This window comes from Xenia sp. Carnegie-2017, unplaced genomic scaffold (assembly GCF_021976095.1).
Source record: "Xenia sp. Carnegie-2017 unplaced genomic scaffold, XeniaSp_v1 HiC_scaffold_6, whole genome shotgun sequence".
NCBI classification, from domain to species: Eukaryota; Metazoa; Cnidaria; class Anthozoa; order Malacalcyonacea; family Xeniidae; genus Xenia; species Xenia sp. Carnegie-2017.
In genome coordinates this window covers 7,018,372-7,045,090 of record NW_025813526.1, presented here as the reverse complement: position 1 = coordinate 7,045,090, position 26,719 = coordinate 7,018,372, and the positions used below count along the sequence as shown (strand labels likewise).

Below are 26,719 nucleotides of genomic sequence, written 5' to 3'. Positions count from 1 at the left end.
ATGTTTAAGGTTTTGTCCACACGTAGCTGTGGACTCTAGCTGTGCTAGCCGATTATAATTATAATGACAAAGTATAATGACAAGTTAAAAATTGCAGAGATAATAATTGTTAAGACTCGTAGCTATGATTTTTAAGACAGTTATGATACATAATATTTTTTCCAAACCAAAACTAACAATGACTTTGCACGTTATTTTACAATCTTAATTGGAGGTGTTTGAAATACATTAGGCCTGCATACATACGAGTTAATTTACTGTTTTAATACTTTAATGCCTTCATTCAATCTGAAACGCACGCTTGCCAAGGAAATAATCGATCCATTGGAAAATTACTGCTAACAAAAGAGCCTATGTCAATAATGTGCATGTACAAGGACTCACGCCAAAGTCTTAGGCAAAAATCATCAGTCAACGGCCAAGGCAAAGAGAGCAAAGAGAAACAACAGATAGAGGAATGGCTACATCTCAACCAATCAGACCCATTTTGAGTAAGTTGAATTGGAATAAAATTTCAATGTTAGATATGACTTTAGAAAATTTAAGTTGTGACTTTGTTCATTGTTTTAGGCCAATGTGAACACTGCAAACTATGGGTGATCTGTCCACCGAGCTGCGGGCATAAAGTACATTTATCTTAGGTAGAAGAGAGGCTTGTGGAATGCTTGCCATTTCAATGTCCCATATGCTTGTAAGTCAAATAATTAATATGCTTGCTGAATGTTGTAGTCGTGTTTTTTTTTTATGTAAGTCCATTGCGTTATACTCTAGATGTTTTGACGAAGAAGTCGACAGATTTCTCGAAGATTTTTTTGAGTATGTATTTTTATAATTCTTTATCTTTTGAAAATTGATACAGTAGAACAGTCAGTAAGATTGATTTCTTTTTATTTCAGAGTGATCGTTGCTAGTTTTTTCCAATAAAATAAAAATGTTTTATTTCAATAAAATGTATTTAAGAATATCAACGTCTCATGTTCTAATTTGTTCTTTTTTTCTGTCAAAAATATTTTTCTCCAATCATTACAAGTGTACTTGATAAGTTCTAGCCCAATTACTATCGGAGTCATGTCTTGTAAACTATCAAAGAAGGATTTCATGACTTCTTCCTCATCAATTTTTGATACTGCATCTTTAAAGTAAATCGCTACCCATTCATCATTAGGCATCATCAAGCATTCATGGCGTTTTTGTGAGAGATGGTCAACGCGACAACCGTCACAGTCTTTTGCCACAAGATCATATATTTTAAAACCAATTTCAGTAGCATAGCACTTCAACAATTTATTCTGTATATTGCTTTGGCGTTCATCTAAAACATGGCTCTCATCTTCAAATTCGAAGGACGATTCCTTCACTTTCTTTGCTTGCTCAATGTCTAATTTTAAAGCCATTTTCGTTTTAGTAAGACAAAAATTACCAAACAACTTTAACTCAATAAAATTGTAACGTGTTCTCCTTTTTTATATTTGCAAAGGAAACAAGAAAACGGACCTAATATTGCTTTAAGAATAGAAAACAATTGACAATTTTAATTACGTTTTATCGTGTTTCAATTAATCATGTCATCCAATAGCAACCTTCGTTCATTTTATATCGTTTCCGGTTTACACGCGCGCGCCCTGTTTACTTCCTAGGACTGGAAACTAATTGACACGGGTAAGAGCTCCGTTTACTTCCGGGACCATACCTGCACCATAACTACTGTTCTGGCCTTGGAAACAAAAAAGGAAATTGAAACTCTTTTCAAGACTAGATAGGTGAAACGTGTGAAAAACATGAAGACATTTTTTGAATTGTTTTTTTTCCTTTAGTCAGCATTTTGCTGGATATGATAAACAATACAGGGGGTAATTTTAATTATTCTGTTTCAGCTGATGTTTCATCTTTTTTATCTCAAGTTACAGCGTTTGATTTTATTGTTTGTTTAATTATTGCCAAGAATGTTCTTTATACAACGCTTTTTATTACACAGCTTTTGCGGGGAAAATGTACTGATGTGGTGGATGGTCTTTTAATGATTACTGCACAAAAAACGATAGTTTCTTCAATGCATTTGAAAGATTTACGAGCAGGCAGAGAACGCCTTCAGAGATAATGAGTGACAATGGAACAAATTTCGTTGGTGCCGTCAGGGAATTAAATGAGTTAGTCAGCAAAGTCGACAAGGTAAAAATTCAGAGATACGCAGCACATAAAAATGTTAAATGGGTTTTTAACCCTCCAGGGGCACTTTACTTTGGTTGAGAGTTTGAAATCATGGTAAAAGCAGCAAAAAAGGCGTTGTATGTGGTGTTGGGAAACAGAGATGTGACTGACGAGAAAGTAAGTACAGCAAGTGCAAGATGTTGATGACATGAGAGCTAATGTTGATCATTTTCTAGATTGTGGTATAAAGAAGTTTTGAATTTTTTAGCAAAATGAATGCGGAAAATAGCAGGAAAAGAATTGTTGGGGAAAAGACACTCGATGGAACCCACACAGTGATTCTTGTTTAGAGCATTACAAGCTAACGTTGACTTTACCATAAATACATAATCTTCACTTCTTGGAACTACGTATTTTGCGTTTGCGTTTAGAGAACGTGGAAGAAACATTTTCGTATGCACAGAACTGTATTGTTCAGTTCACTTCACTTGCCCTATCACTATTTCGTCGTACATTTTACACTTTCAATAACAACTACGGGTGAACTCATCGAACGAGCTGATTTTTTTATTTATTTAGCAGCATTTATAGTATTCATGGCAAATAACAAATATTATTATTTCCAGAAATAGCTCTACTATTTAAGCTATATATGGTACATAAGGAAGTTTGACTAACGTCAGCAAGTGCTTCTTGCCTGTTGGCCGTGTGTGAATTTGATACATTGGTAAACAAAACTGCACACACAATACATATCCTTAATATAATTTTGTGGTTTATAAGCCTGGCTCAAAATGCATAACTGGATGCATAATGTACTCATTAATTTTAAATAATTTAGTAGATGACAATTATTGCATAAGGCATAAATTCTAATTTTTGGGTGTTAATATGTAAGGAACTACATAAACATAATTAGCTATTTTATGTTAGATGAATGTAGTACGAAAATTCTAAAGCAAATATTTTGGTTTATGCCCGTTTTACGAACGCACGTTTTTACAAACGCTCGTTCGGAGGTTTAGGGAAGCGGAGTCAATAGAGAAACATCCCGATAAAGTGTGATCAGATCGTTTGAAGAACATAAGCTTAATATTACATGTACGTTATAAGAACGTAAATGTGCTATCTGGGTTTGGACACACCTAGATATTTAATATCCTGCCTTCGGCAATTTGGTTAAAAAAAAAATTATGATCCGCAGTGATGACAAATGCACATTTAACGCATTAATATGAATAGTCAGGATGATAAAGTTTGCATGTTCCTTATGTATGAAGGACCATGATAAATTTTTTTTCATTCTGTACTTATTGAGCTCAATTATGTGTGCAGTCTATATAGTTATTGATCTTCCAACCTAATGCTTAAAATCAACATCAAAAGAAAATTTAAGCACTTAATAATATTTATTTTAACAAACACTACTTCGGACACATTTAAATTGAATTAGATAAAAAATTTCACAAAGGTTAAAGAAAATCAAATAGATCCGTCAAAATTAATATATTGTTATATCGCTATGCATTCTAGAGCAACTTCTATAACTACTCAAATGATGCATTCTAATTGTAATAAGTTTTTAAAACATTATAATTAATAAGGAACAATGAAAAAACAAGGCATGCGTATATGTGGACGAATTTGAAGAATGTGCATTATTGTGTAATTGTTTTTCAAAAAAAGGCAAAGACATCAATAACAAAAACACGATTATACGATAGGAATTCTTTTCCTTGGGCTTCCGGTGTGAATCGTTGGACATTTGCCATTGACGTCTTGAACAAGGGTTTCGACAAGAACAACGTCACTCCAATTCATTACACGTTTTTTACTCCTTATTTCAGAACCGACAAGACGATAATGTTGTCGCAGGATATCAAGGCATTTTTCAAGCATCTCTCTAACACAAGTCTTTGGTGCTCTTCCATATTTTAAAAGGGTTAAAGCATTCGTGATATTATAATCTGCGTCGTTTACACAATGTTCTGCTGTTATTCCTGCCTCTTTGTTTGATAAGCAGTAACTAGTTAGTATTAACTGAGCCGAAGCGAGCGCTGACCCAGGTTTACCTGTATGAATACTTAGCTGGGGATCAGATAGAATTTGTCGAATATCAGACGGTCTGATTTTTGCATTTCCCCCAAATTTCCTGTTGTATTGATCAAGGGATGCAGTACAAATCTTTAGACTCCATTCGTAACGTTCTCGCTCAAAGTGCCATGCATAGTTAAGTACTAAAGTGACGGGACATATGAGTCCATGTGCACTCAAACTTTTATAAACCTCCTCAAAGTCCTGAGCTTTGAAGCGCTTTATTAAGAATTTTCTACAATTAGCAAATGTATCCCTATAAATATAAATTGGAAAGTGGAGCATAAAGTCGGCAACAGCTGCTTGTCCAAGTGCAAAAAATACATTTTTGTCGCATAGTCTAGCGAATTTAACTCTTCGTAGTGTGCAGTCCGTTCCGATAACCCTCAGCTTTGTGCCATTATACATCGAGCGATCAGTTACAGAGGCTGAAAACGCAGTGTCGGAATCAACCCATGCTATGACCGTATCGTTTGTGTACAAATCATTGTAAAAACTGCTCCATATTTGTCTGTTGTAACCAGTGTCTCGTTTAGGCCATGGCAATTTCAATAGTGTTTCATGACCTTCGGGTAATGATTCATACACAATTTTTAAAATCCGTTTGGGAAAGTACTTAGCAAAGTGATCTTCCATGATTGCTGCCAGTTTTCGATCAAGTTGCGACTCCTCATCCAATACTACGACAAGATTACCGTAAGATGGTGGCCAAAAAAGTACCATTGTTCTTAAAAAGTCGCAATAAAATCGCTTTATATGCATCCCCGTCAATCGCACAAACAAACTCACGGATGGTAACTTGATAGCTTCAGCGTTGGAAAAAATTTGGACACCATGAGTTCTCTTTTTACCATTTAATTTATTTGTGACCATACGAGAATAGAGTATAAAGTAAACAACCCACGCAATAGCTAAAATGAAAACCAGCTTCGAGTATTTTTCCATTCCTGGTGGCCAGGACAAGAAAGTTTACAAACTAAAAAAAATTAAAAAAATTAATGTGGAAAGCTTTTGTTATCAAGCATTAAAGCAAGAGTAATGTTAGAAGTTAAAAAAAAACAATTTCCTTAGTTAAAAACGAATTCTTTACGTATAAAAAAAAGAGCATTGCACATTTCAACAAGAGAAAATATATCATGACAGAAGCCAATAAACTGCATTGATGTAAGGCATTCACTAGTCAAATATACTAAATAATCACACTTGCTTGCGATCAATAAAAAGACTAACATTAAAATCTCCATCTTTATTACCTATAAAATAATTAGAAATTATTTAACTTAATGAAGCAAAAATGCATGAAAATTTATATACTAAATCATAGAGGTTTTAGGTTAGGAAATTTCTAAGTTGAATAATAAACATCAGAGATGACTATTTCAAAAGTTGGAGTTATAAAGAAATTTTGAATAGTTCAAGCGATTTTATTTTAAATCATTTACCGTTTTATAATAAAATGCTTACTAAAATCCATTATAGCTTTTTAGAACTGAGCTGAGAAAGTGATAAATTTAAGAGCTGCATCTGATGCGTATGAAAGTGGTCCTCAAATCAAAAATCAGACTGATTTCCTAAGTGCCAATGAGTACGTGCTAACAGTTGTATACGAACTGTGTGTTAAAGGTGATATGTTCGTTCGTAGTCACATGATTTATAGCAAATGCGATGTACCCTGGCAGAGAAACAAATGCACGATTGTTGTCCTCGCATTTTATTATTATAAAAAATAGACAGGTAACAAACCAAATCCAAAAAACACTTTTTGAGCTGATTTTTAACAAATTTCAACTATTAAGAGGAAAAATCAGACCACACCTGAAGTCGATAAAAAATGCTGTTGTTCCACTTACAGCATTTTACAACCAAATTCGCCTGTCAAGTCTCCTTATAATACAGTTATTTAATCAAAGAGTTGTCTCAACTTATGACATTTGTTTCTATATAGAAAAATACTGAATGTACGCTATCTCGAAAATATTTAGCTTAGTTTTCTTACGTGTCTTAAAGTGCATTATAAACTTAAGTTCCATATTCGTTTTGGCTACCAGTGGGAGACGATAAAGAACTGCGTCACACTCGCAATATCTATAGTTGCCATATTGATGTTTATACTGCAATCGCTATCACTCTAAAACAATTCTTCTATACATCTGACAACACTGAAATTGTATAGAAATGAGTGAGGAAAGATTTTATCTTTAACTGTGTTGAAACTGACAATAATTACGGCTGTAATCTGCTATGGCTGAGTTGATTTAGAATTGCAAAGTTGATAGTCTATGATTGATTCTTAAAATATGTGATAGGATGGGCTTGATATTTTTCATTCCGAAGTAGGAATTTAATAGGAAACATCATAATTGACTAAATAAAGATTAACCCCCATCAATTTAAATGCCTCAACACCTCTATGCGTTTATTTTTGAATAACATCAGAAAACGATTCCGTAAACACATGCTTTTTTAACAAGTTTGAAGCTGTTGTTAGTAACTGCTACGTTATACGCTCACATGCACGAACACGTGAAGCAGTTGGTGGCCATTTCTTTCAAAGCACGAGATTGTTTATTTAAACATTGGTTCTTAGATGCCTCATACCACCAAATAAAATTGAACTTCTTAAGGAAAGATATCATTCTTTATATGATTTTTCACTAATCAAACTGCTTTTACTTTTCCTTTGTTGTTGGGAAGATATCTGCCTTAATGTGCTTGTTACATGATAGCAACTGTTATCACGTAAAATCAATTATAAACTAACATTAATTTATATCATTGTACATTTCTTATTATATTGTTATATTTTAGCTTTACTATACATTTGGCATTGTAATTACAATTAGGACATCTAGAAGCTTGCTTACATGCGTAAACACATATTTTAGAGCTACAGATTTTGTTGTTATGGTTTGTTATTGAGATTAATTAAATTTGATATATTATACTGGAATATACTGTATTGCGTATGGGATGTTTTTCACAAAACCACGATATTTCCCATTGGATATTATTTATTTATATGTGAAAATTTAAGACCACTGAGGACAACCTACGAGGACAACCTACTAGGAGACAACCTTAGGAGACATAGCCTACCTAGGTAGATTGACAAGCTACAACGTATCACAAGACTATCTTGACTTTGTGCCATTACTATGTTTTGGCTTCTGTGCCTTTAATCTATTTGGAAAACTGTTGTAAGTCATTGTTGGACTCACGAACGCACAAGAATAAAGACTCGCAGTTATACTCAGACAGATGAAATAAGTTTCACTAATTATACTTGTTAATATTATTATTAAGACCTTTACATATCAATTGTTTGAGGAATGTGACTGCTTAACACTATCCTTAATGAGAACCAAAATGAAAAGGCATTCTTTCTGGACCACGCACGTTACAGTGTTTACATCATATAGTAATTTTCCCTTTTGTACTTGAGGGTAAATCCACTTTAATGTGGTGGTGACCCCATAAGTAATTTGGTTAGTATAGCTGATGAAAATATTTACTTTAATGTGGTGACCCTGTGTAATTTTTTTCTTCTGATTCAATGTGGTAGCACAATGTAGTAATTTGTTTAGTATAGATGGATGGATATTTACTTCTACTTGGTGACTCCATTTAGTCATTTTCTCCTTTTTTTATTTTGAAAGATACCTGCTTTTATGTAGCGAGCTACCCCAAATACTAATTTTCGCCTCTATAATTGAAGGAATGTCTGCTTAAATGAGGTGATTTATTGAATGGGGAAAGCAGAATTTACCAAGATTTAAACCAGATACTTAAAATAAAGCTTTTTCCTGGCAAAAAAACTTCCTGCAAGTTGACTGTCCATGTCTGGCTACGTTTTAAAAGCAGGCTTAGTTATGCTGATGAGCTCTGATATTGAACAAAACAGTCAGAATTATAGTTTCTATTGTTCTTAATTGCTTTTATATTTTTAAATATATGTTTGGGACTACTTCTTTTTTTGGTCGCTCCCAGTTAAGCGCTATATTTAATGCCGGGAAAACTTTCATTAACCGCTGCAGCGCTAAAACGAGCAAGTGCAGAAACACTACTTTGTGGGAGGTAAACATTTAATCTGTATCCGCATTTTATTTTAATATAATGATTAGAATATAAGAGAAAACATGAAACATAAAATTTTCTTTGAGTATTTTAAGATATAGTGCTTAGTAAATTTAAGGTTGACAAAGATGTAGTAGTAGCAAAAACTGCAACTTTTCCAACCAGCAAGTTGTCTCTGTGTCGGATTTCTATTGGCACTACAACTAACAGCTGTTTTTTGCTTTTATATTAGATATCCTTAACTTTAATTTCAAAAAAAATATGAAGTGAACAATACTTAATGTTTTGCCAAATATTTAGGTTCATTATCATGCCAAATATATGGCTCATTAGCATGACTAGGAACGTAAAATTTATTTTACAATAATGCTATTCAAAAACAGATATAGTCTTTAAAAATTTCTACCAAGTTGTCAGGCATAGACCCCCCGAGAGACCCCCATTCAAACCTCTATGTAATGAGTTAAGTTAGAGATTTGGTACTACAAGTGACAGTTCATAGATATAGAAAAGCTCACGGCGTCTATATATTCTTCGTGGGCGAAGTCAAGCGTATTTTACTTGAAGATACGCTAATATCCTAAGTGTTTTTGCAATAGTTGTTACAATTCGACTGGTGTAAGCATGATATAAACATTTTTTATGCTATTATTTGGTCTATTTGACCAAAGACTTTCTGCTTTGGGCGTTTTTTCTGCTATAAACGTCTGACTTTCTTGCTTGTATGATCGAATGCATGACTGCATGCCATGCTAGTTTTTTAATACGACCCCGTTTGCTGGTAATTTGTAAACGGAATAATAATAACTAATAATAATAATAAGCCTTAATATCCTAAGTAATAATGATACCGTACGCATTGAGAACCGTCGATATCATTCTGCACCCCGATTACCCCCTTTCCAAAAAGGGCGCTAAAAATGTAATCAACCTTTTAAAGTCACGGGAGTTGTCTTGCGTTGTCGAGGCTGTCGTTCTGATATCACAGGAGTGATATCGCCTGACCTTCAACCATGCCCGCCAAATGCAGGCATTTTCAAATCAAGATTTCTTCGTCCATGGCAAACCCGTGGAATTTAAATCTGTTTCCCCATTTACATGGGTGTATATTTCGCGTTTGTCGTACAGCATTCCGGATGAAGCCATCCTTAGGGCACTTGCCCCATATAGTGGAGGCATTAGAACAATCAAATCTGTGGTGCACGAAAAGATCTACACTGGAGAGCACAACGTGGTCATGAAAATCACGGCGAACATTTCCGTTCGTCTTCGTATCGCTGGACATTGGAGTGTCGTGAAGTACAGTGGGCAAAAGCCGGTGTGCTTTAAATGCCACAAAGAGGGACACGTCATTGCTGACTGTCCGTCTTACCAGTATCGAACTAATAATATTGCTACAAGTAATAGCAATAATAATAATGATAGTGCTACAAATGACAGCACTAATCCTAATAATACAGAACCTTCTGTACCTGTTGCTCCTTCGCGGCCGTTGGTGTCGTATGCCGCGGTTGCGGGTTGCAATCTTCTGCAAATTAGTACCTCCGAGAGTGCCGATAGGTCATCCACCTCAATAAAAAATAAAAATAATAAAAATAATAACCAGTCAGCTCCTGACTGTGCTTCCGGCGCTCCGGAATCTTCTGCCTCTTCTGCCCCTTATGGGGGGGGGGGTAGCATTGTGGACATGGATTATTCTCCATCACCACCCTCCAGCCCGGTTCGACAACGTGGGAAACGGCGACATTCTCTCATCCAATCGCCACAACCGGAGGAGAAACGAGCCACAACCGACGACGTGGCTGTTGATGATAATAAAGTCGCACCTGATCCCGTGGACGAGGAATGCCCGTGGACGAGTAATTCCCGTGGTCGCAAATCCCCGCAGAATATCCCATAGGTGAACTTACGGGTGCAACGTTAACTCCTGAACACAAGGACACAGAGTTCCGACCAGAAACTGTCCCCCTTCCTCAGGACACTGACAATGACGATGATGATGACAATGATGAAACGGATATGGACAACGAACATAACCAGAACACGAACGAGGATGGTGATAACGAGACCGGACAAGGACAGAACGTGAATAACTGATAATGATAATGATGATGATGACGAAAATAATGACATACAAGAAGCATCGGACGAGGATCAAATGGACCCCGCCGAATACCTAGACCTTGCAGAGAATGAATATCCCAGCGATGATGGTGCTTTCTTTGCTACGGTTTCGGAGGCGGAGTTGCCCAACTCGCCGGCTCTTCATCCTGTGAGACTTTCTCTTAAGAAAGATACCAGAACTACGACACGTGATGAGTCTGCTGGTACCGTGGCACACGACGCGGACGCATTATATAAATTGGCGGCAGTGCTTCCCACCCCGGGGGGAGTCTCCCTCTTATTAACTTTTACTCTCTTTCTTAAACAATTTTTTTGTCTTTGCTTTTTCGAACTTTTTTCTTACTTTTTATCCTTTTTACAATGACTATTTCTCCGTCATTATTAACAACTATAAGCTAAATTGCCAAGATATTGTAAATTGTCCTTTACAATATCTTGCCTCGTGTTTTTTTCGTCCGTTTCGTCAAAGTTCTGGCATTTATGCCGGAGCTTAGTATCGTCGAGAGATCCTAGATCTCTCCTTTTTCGTTTCTCTGTTGGTTTTTTCCACGGGGGAGAGTTTCACAGCCTCTGTCGATCTTCGTCGCTTGTAGCGGCCTCCTTGAGTATACCGGTCTTGCACGTATAAGTTCGTCGTCATTGCACACCCCGACTTAGTAACCTAACTGGTCCCCACCCAAAACAAGATATAGAAAAGCTCAGGCTTCAAACCATACAAGTTTATTGTAACCCTTTACCCATCACCACATCAGTGCCAGCAAATTCACTTTTTGAGAAAAAAAATCAAAATTTTTTTCTGCCAAAGGTTAAGCAAAAAATATCAGAGTGAAAATTTGCATTTAATAACAGCTTTATGCCATAAATGTTTATTGGGCATTTTACTAGACTATTATCTTATGTAAGGATAAGCAAGGTGTGCTATATAGCAATGACTAGTAGCATTGTATTTGCAAATACAAACAGAATGTAACCAACATGTCTTCAATTATATAATTACAAGAATGTTAAATTTATTTCATGTAATGCTTACTGGTTATGATAAATATCTTTTCATATGATCAAAACTCGTTTAAATGTAATTCTGAAATAATTTAGTTTAGAAATTATAATGATCATCAGAAAAATTACCTAGTTATCATAAAAAATACTTTGCTGTTTTGCCAAATATCAAGGTTTATCTGCATACATAGAAGGACATTTTTACTTTATAGAAAATGCTTTTCATACACCAATTTATGGCAAATAATCAGGTATGAGCCAAAGATTAACACACCTTTACATCTCTACATGAGGTGTTCAGTTAGAAAAAGGGACAATATGTGACATGGGACATTTCATGTATGTGAAATAGGTAATTTTTGAATTTCAAACATCAGTGGCGCGACGGATTTTACATACTCTAGATCCGCCCTGCAAGGCTTTGTTATTTTTATTTTAATGAAGACATTCACGTACTGGTTGTAGTGTTGTAGACACGGCCCTTAAAAGTGACAATGACATGTATATATATAGGAATGAGAAATGTTGTTGACGGACAGATATTAGAGAGCACAATAGATAGATACGGAAGAAGAAAATTCTAAACATTACATTGGCGACGAGGAAAAAAATATCAACGCAAACATGGCAACATTTTTATCTCCCAAGCCACATTTCAATCCGGATGAAGAAATCGGAGGAAACATTGCAAATAGATGGCGCACGTGGTTGGCAGATTTTAAAACATTTTTAACAGCCAGTAATATAACAAAATAACTCGGCAACGGGCTTTACTTCTTTATCAAGCAGGACCCCGAATTCGAGAGATATTTCGACAATTTCCAGACCCGGGAGAAGATGATGATTTTGCTAAAGCGGAAATACTTCTTACGGAGTATTTTGAACCACAGAAAAATCGGTTATATGAAGTTTACAAATTTCGACAAGCAAAGCAAGTAGAGTCCGAAACAATCGACCAATTTCATACAAGACTGCGCTCATTATCTAAAAACTGTGAATTTGCTGATGTAGATTTTGAGGTAATGGTTCAAATTGTTATTGGTGGACGACCCAGTCGTGTACGAAAACAAGCATTAAGAGATCCTAAATATACCTTAAAAGATCTGTTGCTTGAAGCAAGGCGTGAAGAAACAAGTAAAGTATAAGCGACGGACATCGAAGAGCATTTGGACAGCCACGTTTTACATACACTAAAAAAACCTACAAATAAAAACTCCCAAGCCGATAAACCACAGAAGATATGCTTTTACTGTGGAGGTAACTACCCCCATTTAGACAAACCGTGCCCAGCGAAGAACAAAACATGCGCCAAATGCGGGAAGTTAAATCATTTTGCAAGCCAATGTCGCAGCCGAAACTTACAGAAAATCAAAACACCCGCTAAACCACGCCAAGACATACGACCGGTAAAGGCTGATGAGGAGAAAGATAGCAGCAGCGACAATAATTCGGAATACTGTTATGCGGTTTGTAACAACAACAAGCCTAAACGTCCTGAAAAGTCAATATCGCTCAACGGACTATATGTCAGAATGACAATTGACACTGGCTCAAGCATAAATATAATCGACAAGAAGACTTTCCGGAAATTTCGAAATACTGAGCTTGAACCCACATCCGTGAAAGCATACCCGTTTAACTCAAAAACGCCAGTCAAGATGGAAGGGAAGTTTCGTGATCTTGCAGAGTCAAAACACAAGTTCACAGTTGCTACTATATATGTGACATCAGACGATGGCGGCTGTTTACTCAGCTCGGAAACAGCGCAAGAACTTGGACTTGTAAGCATAAATTTGAACAAAATTAACACATCGCCAGAAAACTCAACACTTACAACAAAGGATACAAAGCTCCATCACATTTTGGACAAACATGCACCTGTCTTTGACGGACTTGGAAAGTTAAAAAATAAAAAAATTAGACTAGCAATTGATGACTCCGTGCTCCCGGTTGCACAACCACAGCGACGAACACCGTTCCACCTACGCCTGAAAGTGGAAAGTGAAATACACAGATTAGAGAACGATGACGTCATAGAAAAAATACCTGAAGGCATGCCCACTGACTGGGTCTCTCCGGTGGTGATTGTTCCCAAGCGTGATGGTAACATTCGATTGTGTGTTGATATGCAGATAGCAAATACGGCTATCAAACGAACCAGACATCCAATACCAACTGTGGAAGCTGTATCCATGGAACTCAATGGAGCACGTATATTTTCAAAGCTTGATCTTGCTCAAGCATACCACCAACTAGAGCTATGTCCAGCATCCCGCAGCATCACAACATTCTCAACCCATTGCGGTCTCTATCGTTATAAGCGATTAAACTATGGAACTAATGCCGCAGCTGAATTATTTCAACATAATCTGCAGGAAACATTGCTAGGAATTAAAGGGAGTAATAGAGCAGACCATGACCGTGCACTGGATGAAGTTCTTACCCGAATACAAGATCACAATCTCACACTTAATTGCCAAAAGTGCAAGTTCCTGAAGAAGAACCTTGAGTTTTTTGGGTTATTATTCTCAGAACACGGGGTCTGCCCGGACCCAAAAAAGGTAGAAGCTTTAGTTAAAACTACAATACCCACAACGGTCAGCGAAGTGAGAAGCTTACTGGGGATGGCAAATTACAGCTCTAAGTTTATCCAAAATTATGCTACCATTACAAAACCCCATTTGAAAACTAACACGTAAGTGTGCGCGCTTTGCATGGACGTGGGAACACCAAGCAGCTTATGACAAGTTAAAAAATGCACTAACCAACAGTCCAGTTATGAATCATTTTGATACATCAAAAGAAACGTCGGTATTAGTGGATGCAAGCCCAGTTGGCTTATCAGCCATATTAACACAAAGAGGTCCTAAAACAAACGCCGATAACGTGATCTGCTATGCTAGTCGGGCTCTTTCGTCAGTAGAACAACGATATTCGCAAACTGAAAAGGAGGCCCTTGCTATCGTGTGGGGTATCGAACACTTTCACATCTACCTATTTGTGGCATCAGTCACCCTAATCACTGATCACAAACCATTACAACTTATCTATGATAATCCTCGGTCCAGACCTCCCGCCAGGATTGAGCGATGGTTATTGAGACTTCAACAATGCAATTTTCAAGTCATTTACAGACCAGGTGACACGAACCCTGCAGACTTCTTATCCAGACACCCACAATTACAGACTCCCAAACGCAACATCGCCGAAGAATACATCACGTTTGTCACGACAAATGCAACTCAAAATGCCATACCAATTGAAGTCATCAAAGAACATACGACCAAAGACATAAGTCTTCAGGCGGTAAGAACAGCGGTCGAGTCGGGTGATTGGAGTAATCAGTCTGTGAAACCATTTCTTAGCATCAAAGATGAAATATCTGTGGACAACACGAATGGCATACTCCTACGAGGAAGGCGGATTATCATTTCAACAACCCTAAAAACAAGCGGTGTGAAGCTGGCCCACGAAGGCCACCAAGGAATAGCCAAGACTAAAGCTTTGTTACGCCAATACTCCTGGTTCCCTAATATGGACAAGGCCGTCAAGGATGAAATTGAAGCCTGTCTACCATGTCAAGTAAATGGATCAACCAGCCCACCAGAACCATTAGCAAGTCCAGAAATGCCAGAGGGCCCTTGGCAAACCATCCATGCTGACTTCTATGGTCCGCTCCCTACTAGACAATATATCATCGTGCTGATCGATAAGTATTCGCGATACCCAGAAACCGAAATAATCTCAAGTACCTCCGCCAAAGCACTGATCCCTAAAATAGATGCTATTTTTGCACGGCATGGAATCCCATTAAAGTTCAAATCAGACAACGGTCCACCGTTCAACAGTAAGGCATTCTCCAAATATCTACATAAACTTGGGGTGAAGCACGAGACATCAATCCCGGAGTGGCCGCAAGGAAACTCAGAGGCCGAGGCATTCATGAAGCCTTTAGCTAAAGCGATCAAAACAGCCCGTGCGGAACATCGCAATTGGACACAAGAACTTTCAAGATTCTTACTCAGCTATCGCACTACGCCTCATTGTTCAACCAATGTCCCACCAGCTCAACTACTATTTAACCGACCATTGAGAGGTATCCTACCAATGCTAAACCCCAAGGACAAAGTGCTAAATAGACATAAAGAGGCGCAGGCGAATGATTTTGAAGCGAAAGCGAAAGGAAGAGAATTGGCAAACAAAAGAAGAAGAACTAAAGAATCAGATATCAGGGTGAGTGACAAAGTCCTCGTAAAACAAAGGAAGAAAGATAAATTCACAACAAAATTTGAGCAAACACCATACACAGTGATTTATCGTAGAGGAGCTAAAGTAGTCGCTGAGAACCATAACCATCAAATAACCAGAAACACATCGTTCTTTAAAAAGATAAGAGACAAGTCGAGAGAATCAACTGATGAAGATGAATACAACATCCACGAACAGCCGTACAGACACAACCAATGTGTACCAGAATGTGAAGAACCAGAACACATCATAGAACCAGAACCAGAAGAGCCAGCTCCAAGGAGATCAACCCGACAAAGAAAAATAACAGAACAATATGGGAACTCAATAAACCCTGACTTTGTTATCCGTTAAGTTGAGGAGTGATGTAGTGTTGTAGACACGCCCCTTAAAAGTGACAATGAGATGTATATATATATTAATGAGAAATGTTGACGGACAGATATTACAGAGCACAATAGATAGATACGAAAGGAAGAAGAAATTTCTAAACATTACACTGGCTTTATGTATTAGTTGAAGAATTATTTTTGTTATTTGATTGGGGGGCCTTTGATGAATAAGTCTTGACAAATAATCAGTGATCCTGCAAGGAAACTTACTTATAATCGTCTATTCGTAGAGATATTGCGTATCGTTGGAAGTTTATCAAAATATGTCTACGGAAGATAAAAACATGCACAAGAATGGCGAGGTTACTGTGAAGAATTCAGAGCTAATTGTCAAGAAAGCAACATAAAAAATTTGGAATGAAAAAGGTGTAAAAGGACAAAGAAAACGGCTGTTATAAAAGTACGATATAATATGGAGAGGTTATGTGACTCAAGAGGAGAATTGAATGTAGTAGAGATTGAGAAGTAAATGGCAAGGCTTTGAGAGCTCTTGGAGTCAACATTGGATATAATGGTTGAGCAAGGTTTAATGAATATGAAACTGGTGATCGTTAAAGTAAAGAAGTATTATAAGAAAAGGCTGACTCATTTGAGTTTGAGATAAACGAGTGCATAAAAATGATGAGTTTTTTTAAAAGACATTAGGAGGAAGCACAAAATAAAAGTGCTCCAAATGCAGCAACAGCTTCAACTTCAACCCTTCTGTATAACAACAACCTTTATAGTCAGCTAAACTAATGGGAGCAGAGAGTGCAGTAGGACTTCAGAGTCGACTAAAACCATTTGAATTGCCAGTTTTTGATAGAAGTAAATGTACGTTTGAGGATTTTTGTACTTTTTTGTAAATGTGGTTGACAAAGGAGCCGAGTAGGTAAATGTCAAAGAAAAACATTGACATTAGTGGTTTTAAAAATTCTCAGATCTAGTTCGGGTATCGGTTGTAAAATTGCAAGCAGATGGTCGATGGCTGGAAGAGAACAAAAAGCTAAGATCAGTGTTCAGTCTTAAAGAATGGTTGAAAGAGGAAGCTGAAAGTAGGGTAGAAGTTACGAAAACGGTGCAAAGAGTTGCAGATAATGGTGAGACAGTTACGAAGAAGCTTGATGGTATAAAAGTTACAGGTAGTATGAGGAATGTATAGGGAAATATGGGTGGTTGTGAATACTTTGGTAATGGTTCAAGGAGTAGGGTAGCTGAAATTAGGCCCCCTGTGTATATTGTGATGGAAATTATGGAGTATGGACGTGTAAGACGTTCCAGGAGTTAAATGTTTAGTCTCGGTGGCAGGTTGCAAAGAAAATCATTGTGTTTTCGATGTTTAGCCAGTGACCGTACAGGAACGTTGTGCAAGTGGACTAAAGTGTGTAATATAGATGATTGTAAGAAGATGACCGTGCCTTAATACACGAAAACTCCTCAGAGCACTCTGGAACACAAGAAATGTGCAAGGGGAGTGGGCAACCCAAGCACATACCCATACATAATTGAACCAGCAGCAAAAAACTGCCGAGATTTTCTCTTTGCGAGATTTTCTCAAACTAATTGCGCAACTAGAAGCAGGGCTCTTGTGATACGGACGTACCCACTGAGGCACGATAATGAAGATGTTTGCTGTGATGTTTAACAATACATCAAGTGGCTCTGGCAGATCAAAGTTTGTGGAAATGAAGTTAATGAAAATAAAGTTTATATAGATGACAGTGTGGCCTTGAGGCAGGTGAAAGAATCGTTAAAATATGATATCACTACTCATCGATATGCAGTTGGCATCCCATAGAAAACTGATCGCCCGAAGTTAAAGACAATCGCGATTCAGCTAATACCGTTTATGTAGTAGGGTGAGGAGATTAAAGAAGAGTGAATTAATGAAAACCGTGTAGCAGAAGAGAATTCTAAGTTACATCGAAAAACGCTATTTGACACCATTGCTCAAAGAGGAAGAACCCCCTGAAAAGGTATGGTAGTTACCTCATTTCCCAGTTGTGGGGATGGATAAAACATCCACAAAAGTTCACATTGCATTTAATTCCTCTGAAAAATATTACAAAATTGAAGGTCCAAAATTACAAAAAGAGTTATTTGCTTTGCTAAACCAATTTCACAGTAATCCAGTCGCGCTTGTCTGTGACATTTAAGAAATGTACAAACAAGTTTAAAATTGAGAATAAAGATCATTCTATGTTTCGAATATTGTAGAGATAGTTTGATGACAATCGTGAGCCTTATGTTTTGGAGCTTAATCGTGCAGTGTTTAATCGCCGAGTGGTAAAAACTTTGCTACAATGGAATTCCAGTTTGTTGCTCAAGAGAACAAAGAAAACATCAAGACATATATCCAATAGCAGTTGTAACTGTGCTTAAGTCAACCTATATCGATGATTTGATCGACAGTGTCGAAACAGTAGACAACGGCATTGAATTGTATTGAAAGTTGGTTATAATAATAATAATAATAATAAGGACTTTAATTATAGAGGGGGACACGTAACAGCTGAAAAGCTGACAAACCCTCTAACCAGACTATACGGCATTACAAAAACTGATAAATGAATAAATATATAAATAAGTACAAAATTCTTTGATAGAAATAGCAGGACATATTAAAAATATTCAAAAAGATAAAATTAATTAATAAAAAATTAAAATTAGATAATTTGCTGTAGCTTAATATTGTTTCACAGTTTTCCAGTTTTTTATATGAGCTTATAAAATGATTTTTCACAGCTGTTTTGAATAGTTTTATATACTAGGCTTTTTTTTGATATCATGAGGAAGGCTTTTCCTTAACTTAACTGCGTCAACACTGAATGCCTTGCCACCATCGTTATTTCTTAGGTATTTGGGACACACTAAATTTAAATTGCCATGTCTGGTAGACCTATTGTGTACAGAACTGTTCGTCTTGAGTAAGTCTCTGATGTAAATCGGAACATCGCATTTAAGGCTCTTAAAAATCACTGTACAGTTATTTAGTTTGATTTCGAGTTCTTTAACGTCGCAGATATTCCAAACCATACTCACGAACATAAGGACGGGTAACTTTTTATCTTTTTCAATAAACCAATACGCAGGGAAAGCTCGGCCTTAAGGCTAGAGATGTGGTTACTAAATGTAAGATCTTGATCGAGAGTTACACAAAGCAATTTATAAGAGGTTACTTGTTCTATTTCGGCCCCATCAAGGGTCACTGACAGGTGATTGCCATCAACTAATGATGAATGTTGCCTCTTTCCGGTGATAAGTAATGCTTTGGTTTTAACGGCGCTTAGGACCATCCCATTTTCACAACCATGTACTTAATTTATCCATATATTCTTGAAGACGTCGTTCCAATTCCAAAGGTGCATTATCAATATTAGCGCTGGTTTTAAATGTGGTGTCAATCAAGTAAGCATGAATAGTTGAGTCCAATCCAACAGCTTCGGCAAGATCATTGTCGAAAATTAAGAACAGTAGAGGTCCTAATGTGCTACCTTGAGGAACTCCATTGGCTAGCATAAGTTGTGATGTATTCGAGTTATTTACAGTAACACAATGTTTGAGATTGAGTAGATAGCTTAGCAATAGCTTTACAACATTATCTGGAAATCCATATGATCTTAACTTTACTAGGAGAATGTCATGATTGATCAAGAGAATGCCTTGCTATATTCCACTAAAACTAAGCCGCTGACATTGTTCTTATCATGGTCAAGAAGGACTTGGTCTAGAAGTAACAACAGAGCATTATCTGTGGAGTGGTTTTTACGGAACGCTGATTGGAAGGGGTATAAAAGTGAATTTTCTGTTAAGCAGGTACTCATTGCATTGAAGATGTGTCTTTCAAAGACTGTAGAAATAATAGGCGAAATACTAATAGGACAATAGTTTTGAATATCTTGCTTATTTCCTTGATTCTTGAATCAAGGTTTAACCTTTGCTATTTTCCATTGTAAGAGAAATGTACAAGTTTCAATACAGTGATTTATAATTTCAGCTATGGACCATGATATTTCAGGAGCTGCAATCCTTAGAACTCTGGCACCAAGCCCATCGACTCCCATGGCTTTGTGTGTAGGTATACTTTGAAGATAACTGTTAACCTCACTAGGAGTTGTTTGTGGAATAAGATTCTCAATTCAACTATTAGACTTGTCTGGAGGACCAGGAAGAGCATCATAATGAAGTACAGGTGCCGCTCTTATGAGACGTTTGTATACATCAACCAAGAAGCGGTTAAAGCGTTCAGCGATTGAATGGTCATCCTTTATCAAGTTGTTGTTTTCGTCAGCAATAGGGACGGAGGAGTCGTTATTCTTTGTATCGTTAGATAGGTCTTTAATTAAAGACCAAAATTACTTTGGACATTTTTGATTTTTACTGAGCTGAGTTTTAAAGTGCTGTTCCTTTGCATTTCTTAGTTTCCTCGTCACTTTGTTTTTAACCAATTTAAAACCAGACCAATCTTGTTCATTTTGTTTTCTCCTGGCCCTCTTTAGAAGATTATCGCGTTTATTTATTTCGTTGCATAGATCATTAGTTAACCGTTTTGGCTGATTGATTTTCTTCACTCTCTTGGACTTTAAAGGTTCGTGATTAAGAAGAATGTCATTAAAGATTTTGTACCAAGATACAACAATGTTATCGGCATCTCGAAAAACAAAGGAGATATCAAAGGGGCTTCTCTTAGGTCTTGCAGAGAGCACTCTTTGTTGATTTTGTCGATGTTTCTGTATTAGATTTTGGAATGTTGTTTACGTTGTGCTTCCATGGTTTTGTAGCAACTCAACATGGTAAACGGAAGGTGATCGGAAAGTCCAGATTTACCTATGGATACTTCTCTGATTCTAGCAGGATGACGAGAACAAATATGGTCAAAGCATGAATCAGAGGCAGATCTTGTTACTCTATTTACCATCTGCGTTAATCCAAGACTGTTCAAGGCCTTTGCGAGGCAATGTTTTCAATAACAGTTGAAATCAATATAATCTAAATTGAAGTCTCCCTGAATAATTAACTTTTTGTTTTGGAGACGAGCATTTTTAATATTTTTAGCCAAGCTCTCATTATAATCTTTGTTGGCTGAAGGTGGACGGTAAAAACAAGATATCAAAATCGGTGTCTTTGATTTATGAGGACAAATTTGAAGGCAAAGACTTTCAACATCATCCAGTTCCAAATCTCTTCGACGTGAAGCCATAACATTTTTAATTTATATATGCAATTATGCCACCACCTTTCTTCCCGATTCGATCTTTCCTGTGTAATATGTAGCCAGGTATCATGTAATAGCTGTCTGAACGTCTCAGTGAGAATTAAGACGTCGAGTTTAGCAGCACTGTTGTTGTTCGAGGTGAGCTTTAGAGATAATTTTTCCAAATTCGTAACAGTCAGTTTTTGGATGTTCTAGTGGCAGACTGATAAACCCCTGAAGCCTACAGGATGTTGAAGATTATTAGGTCAAAATTGGCAGAAATTGACGATCCGCAACAACGCCTTGAGCTTCAAATTCAGCTCGCAAGGTGTGCATTTCGAAGGCTTTCACTTACAGTCGAACGGTGGAGTAGATATTTCCTTCCCAATAAAGAGTCTGTAGAGCAATCGACGTCAGGTGTAATTGCAGTAAATTTGCCAATTAAAACGCTGTTAATAATTAATAGAAGCACGACTGCAAAAACATGCCTGTACGCCATGACTAATTTATGTGTTATGTTATGGGTTAGTTTATAAAGCTTACCTTACATGTAAGGAAGAAAGTGGATTTCAAACTCAGCCAAGGTAATCTCAACTACGCCAGAGAGAAGATCGTGCTTACAAGCTGAATCAATGCTACCAGAAAGATTCTGTTGTCAAAAATCTTGGCCTTTCTTTTATAAGCAAGATTATACGCTAACAGTCGTTGCTGTAGGCGTTTAACAAATTTCCGATTTGGCCAAGTAAAACGTAATGAAATGAATTGCGATGGTTTTTGACAGCCTGAGTTTCATTAGCCCATAGATGGTGGTTCCAAAAGATTCCCATGCAAGAGCTAATGAAAAGAGTTTAGGATTGGAATCAAGTAATTGTGAATGAGATAGGCGATAAAATTTTGCAATAGTTTCAACAGTTAAAGGGTTTGGCCTATTTGTGGGTTCAAAGGTGCCTTTGCCAAGAAGGACATATAACAACTAAGAAGATTGTCACCTTTTTAGAAACATCCGTCCAGGCATACGGGACGGTGGTTTATGTGATAAATGAGTAGCATGACGGGACAACCAGTCTGATTGCATCAAAAAGTAAAGTTGCGCGGTTAAAGCCTATAACAGTGGCGAAGTTAGAGTTAATAATCGCTGGTATTCGTCTAACACAGAATGTTCTTCAAGTTTTGGAAATGCCAATGCAACAGGTGGTATAATTCTCAGAGAGCAAAGAGGTTTTGTGGTCGCAGGTGCATTTTTAACCGTTTGTTGCAAATCGTATAAGAGAAATACAAATGGTAACAAAGCCGTAGCAATGGAAACACGTAACCACTAACTAAAATCCAACCGATATATGTACAAGTGATCAAGCCTAACTGAGGTCGGTATTTCTTCCTTATGGTGGAATATCCGGTAATCGTTACTCAAAGATCAGTAACAATGGCCAAAGATGGATGTGAAATGTTGTCTTTCTAAGGTATAGGAATGAAGATTCCTGAAGTATTCATCAAAAACAAAACTTAATTCCACTCTAGTGACGCGCAAGATAAGCATTCAGAACGAAAAAACAGAGCAGCATGCCGCCACGGAGTGGCGTCCTATTCCGAAGCGTTTCATTCGTTTGAGCTGAAATTCTTTGCTACAGAGAAAACATTCTAAGTACCACAGTTATATTTCGCTCCTTTTAATCATTTGAAATAAAACTTTGAGAAATAAAAAAATGTTAAAAAAAAAGGAGTGTCTCTGGAAGGCATCTGTAGTGACCAGCACATTGTAAGTTAGTAACCCAGGGGTTAGATGTAAAGAGGTCAACGTACCTGGACAGGATGGACCGTAATAGAATAGAATTAGAAATATTTTGGCTTTAGATAAAATCAGCGGTTGATGCCTGCTGATTGGGAAAAATACTTAAAATCTAAATCAACGAAATATCTTTGATTTTATGTAGCAAGCCACTGGTTTGAATGACCAGTGAATCATTTGTCTCGTGCTCAATGCTCATCTGTTAAATTTGTTTCAAATGTGCAATGACAGACTACTGTTGGATTGATATAAAATAAACGTGAAATAACTAGCCCATTTATCTCTCTTGTTCCCAAAGTTTGCGTGTTTACCCTTCCTATCGCTTCTGTCAGTCTTCTCGATGTACCATTTGCATTATCCGCCATGCCTTGTCTTGCGCGCTTTCTGCTTAAATCAGTGTACTTTAATTTTGAACTGGAAGCCATGCTTCATAACGTTCCACGAGGGAGAGAGTAAGTAGATCACGAACATTACGTCATGTTAAGTGAGCCAAGTGTAACAAAATTCTTTGGTTATTTGATATAACCAAATCAGTACCGAACTAAAAATGGTTATTTATTAAATAACCAAATTTTGTCAATTAATTATTTGATATAACCAAACTTATTCTAGTCTAAAAAATGATTATTTTTAAATGACGATGTTTTGGCAAATTGCTTTTTTGATATATCAAATCTTTTACATTTGGTTAATTAATAAATAATTAATTTAAACATTAAAAATTATGTAAATAATAAAGTAACACTTCGCGCCCCATAGTAGACCATAGACGTTTAACATTAAAGTGGTTATATCACGAATTTTAGCCCCCCTTTTTTATGAGCTTAATTGAAAATTTGGATTATTTGAAGAACTATGACATGTCGCTGGACTTAAACAGATAAATATAAGTTGCTTAATTTTGCCTCCAAAGTCAGGTACTATTTGCGAATTTTTTACGACGCCATATTGATACTTGTGACGTAGATAGTTGAACACGTCTGTTTCCGTCAATATAATATTATATTATAGAAGGTGATTTTGTTGTCGTTTTTCTTGTCTTAAAAACAAATAATGACAGTATTTTCAATAAAATATTAAAAAACAAGTTGTCCGGAAAGTATGGCCTCAAATCAGTGCTCAGATAATTCGAATTCGATGTCTGAATGCGTATCTGATTCGAGCTCAGAATCCGTGGGTTATGTCAAGCATTTAAACGACTTTGCATATGACGATGAACCGCTAGCAGGAGATGGTGATGAAGTGCATACTCCAGAGGATCCCGATGGAATTCTCCCTGCGACATTAGAACAACGATGTGATGGCGTAATTCCACTTGGTTAATGGTAAGTTGTTGTTTTCTCCTGTTTGTAATATACATAAAGTTACTTTATAAACCAGAATGCTCCTACGTTTCAGGTGTAATTGTCAATGCTGTCATACCGATTTGTTAGAAGGCGCATTAGAGTACAGATGCTGTAAGGAAATTGGACCAGCTTTGCAGAAAATGACATTCGATGGCAGCATTGAGAAAATATCATGCATAACACAGCATGCCAAATTTGGGCCTTTAGTTCATGAGGCTGTCCTTGAAAACGTCGGGCCACTATTGAGAGATAGGAATGGACGTGCTTATCGCCGCCAAGCATCAAAATCATTAAATATGTAAGATTATAAATTGTATGAGAAACAATGTTATAATGAACATTGTTTCATCAACAATAATTAGTCCAACCTTTTTATTTACTTCAGGTACTTGAGAGCTGTGACATACAGATGGTTGATGCGATGGTTTTGTGGGTCTATGGGATGGGAGAATACTCGGCCTTTACCTGCTTGTGTTTACCACTTTATTCGGAAAGCATATCCAAGTGGTAACACAACAGGTTACATACCATCAGAGGGGCGATGATGGAATAGTCTTCTAACTTGTGCACTGTAGAGACTGTTGACCTTCTTTGCTGAGTTTGGAATGGTCAGGAAATATGCCTAGATGAAAACCAAATAGGAGATACGTGGATGCACTATATAAGTTGACATGCAGTTTAATGATTTGAAACAAGAGTAAACAATAAAAACAAATTGGTGAAACTACTGGAAAAAAGACAAAAGAAAAAATATATGGAATTGAATCATAGCATAAATGTAAAAATGGAAAATAGCAAGCCGTTCAAATGGCGAATCGTTTGCTTCCCCAGTGCATACTTAAACATGCTCAGCTTCATCACTAGTAGATGTTACTTCCTCATTGAGAGAACATGTTTCCTTCAGCGATGGCTTATGGAGAGTATATCGAATAATCTACAAAACTTATATCGAATTTACATATGACAAAAGAAAAATTAACATAAACAAGCGTAAACTTACTTGTCTTCGCTTTCGATCGGTTATTTCGTCCTGTAATGGTTCAGGAATCCCAGCCACGTCAATGGTTGGGATAGCATCTTTCTTCATCCTTCTTTTGAGCTTGACTTACACGCTCAAATTAAGGTCAAAACAAGAATCTTCAAAATGCGCAGAACACAGACACGAGGTAGAGGAAGCCTCAAAACCCGGTCTATGTTTACGCACAAAATTTACCCATTTTCTATGTCTTTGCGGCTCTGTTTCTTTTTTAGGAAACAGATGCATCGACATTCCTTCGGTTTTTGAATCATTGGCGCAACTAATTTCATTAGGTCCGCCAGCAACACAGCGTTTTCCTCTGCGTTTCTTATTAAGATTACTAGTAGAATACGCCATGTTGATATATGTGTTCAACTTTCTACGTCACAAGTCATTAGCATACCGATCAAAAAGTTCGCAAAAAAAATGCTGAAAATCGTGACTTTGAACGTCCGTAAAATCACTTTCACCAATCCAATTTCAATTATAATTGCAGATTTAAAATCACCATAATTTCTAATTAGATTTAAAATCACTGAAACAAGGTCTTTCAATTTAGCTAATAAAAAAGGGGGGCTAAAATTCGTGATATAACCACTTTAAATGTAATTGTAATAATTACCTGTTATATCTCTATTTCTTTGTGTAAGTAAAAAGAGACTAAAGAAGGTACATGGCTAAATCACAAAACATAACAAAAACAACTTTTTAGCAATCATATAGGTTATCCAATTTTTTGCTTATTTAACATCGTTATTTTAAAAACAAAATGTGTTGCCACGTTGCACTCGGAAATACAAAGAACACGAAATCTGCACAAAAATATAGTTTCTAAAATTATTTTTCGCTAACAGTAGATCGCAACACAGCTAGATATTCTTACAGCCTCTCTCCTAGCAAAATATGTTAGTTACCTTATTTCCTGGTCACAAAATTTTAACTTTTATGTCGCCAACAATCTTTGTTTGACAGATTTTTGCAAGATTTGAGTATTATTCATAGACTTCCATATTTGTCACTGCGTATTGAATATGGAAATTAGTATGCAAATAGCACTAGAAATTAATATGGTAATTGTTGACGCACAACAACTATCACTTAGTTTGATTCGTCGCTACATTTGCAAGAGAGCGAAAAATATTTCTATTTCATATAGCAAATTAGTCATTGTTATGACTTTCCGCCATGTTTGTCCGAGTTTTTCACTTAGCGAGCACGTGTTTTTATTCAAATAAAACCGCCAAAGTGGTCTATTATTGCAGAAAGAGTGGCCGTAGCAGCCCTTATGATTGCTAAAAAGTTGTTTTTGTTATGTTT

At 36.7% G+C, this 26,719-nt stretch overlaps 1 protein-coding gene across 1 annotated transcript; it reads right to left on the bottom strand.

Annotated features, from left to right (window-relative positions):
• Positions 1-3,538: 3,538 nt before the first annotated feature.
• On the bottom strand, positions 3,539-26,715 carry LOC124457885. Its single transcript, XM_047008052.1, has 2 exons — positions 26,317-26,715; positions 3,539-5,218 (listed from the first exon to the last, which is right to left on the bottom strand). Exon 2 carries the CDS (start codon positions 5,185-5,187, stop codon positions 3,862-3,864), a length of 1,326 nt encoding a protein of 441 aa, XP_046864008.1. The 5' UTR covers positions 5,188-5,218; positions 26,317-26,715; the 3' UTR covers positions 3,539-3,861.
• Positions 26,716-26,719: the final 4 nt, after the last annotated feature.

Coding starts and splice junctions, on each gene's coding strand:
- LOC124457885 (XM_047008052.1), bottom strand. CDS start 5,187: ATGGAAAAATACTCGAAGCTGGTTTTCATTTTAGCTATTGCGTGGGTT.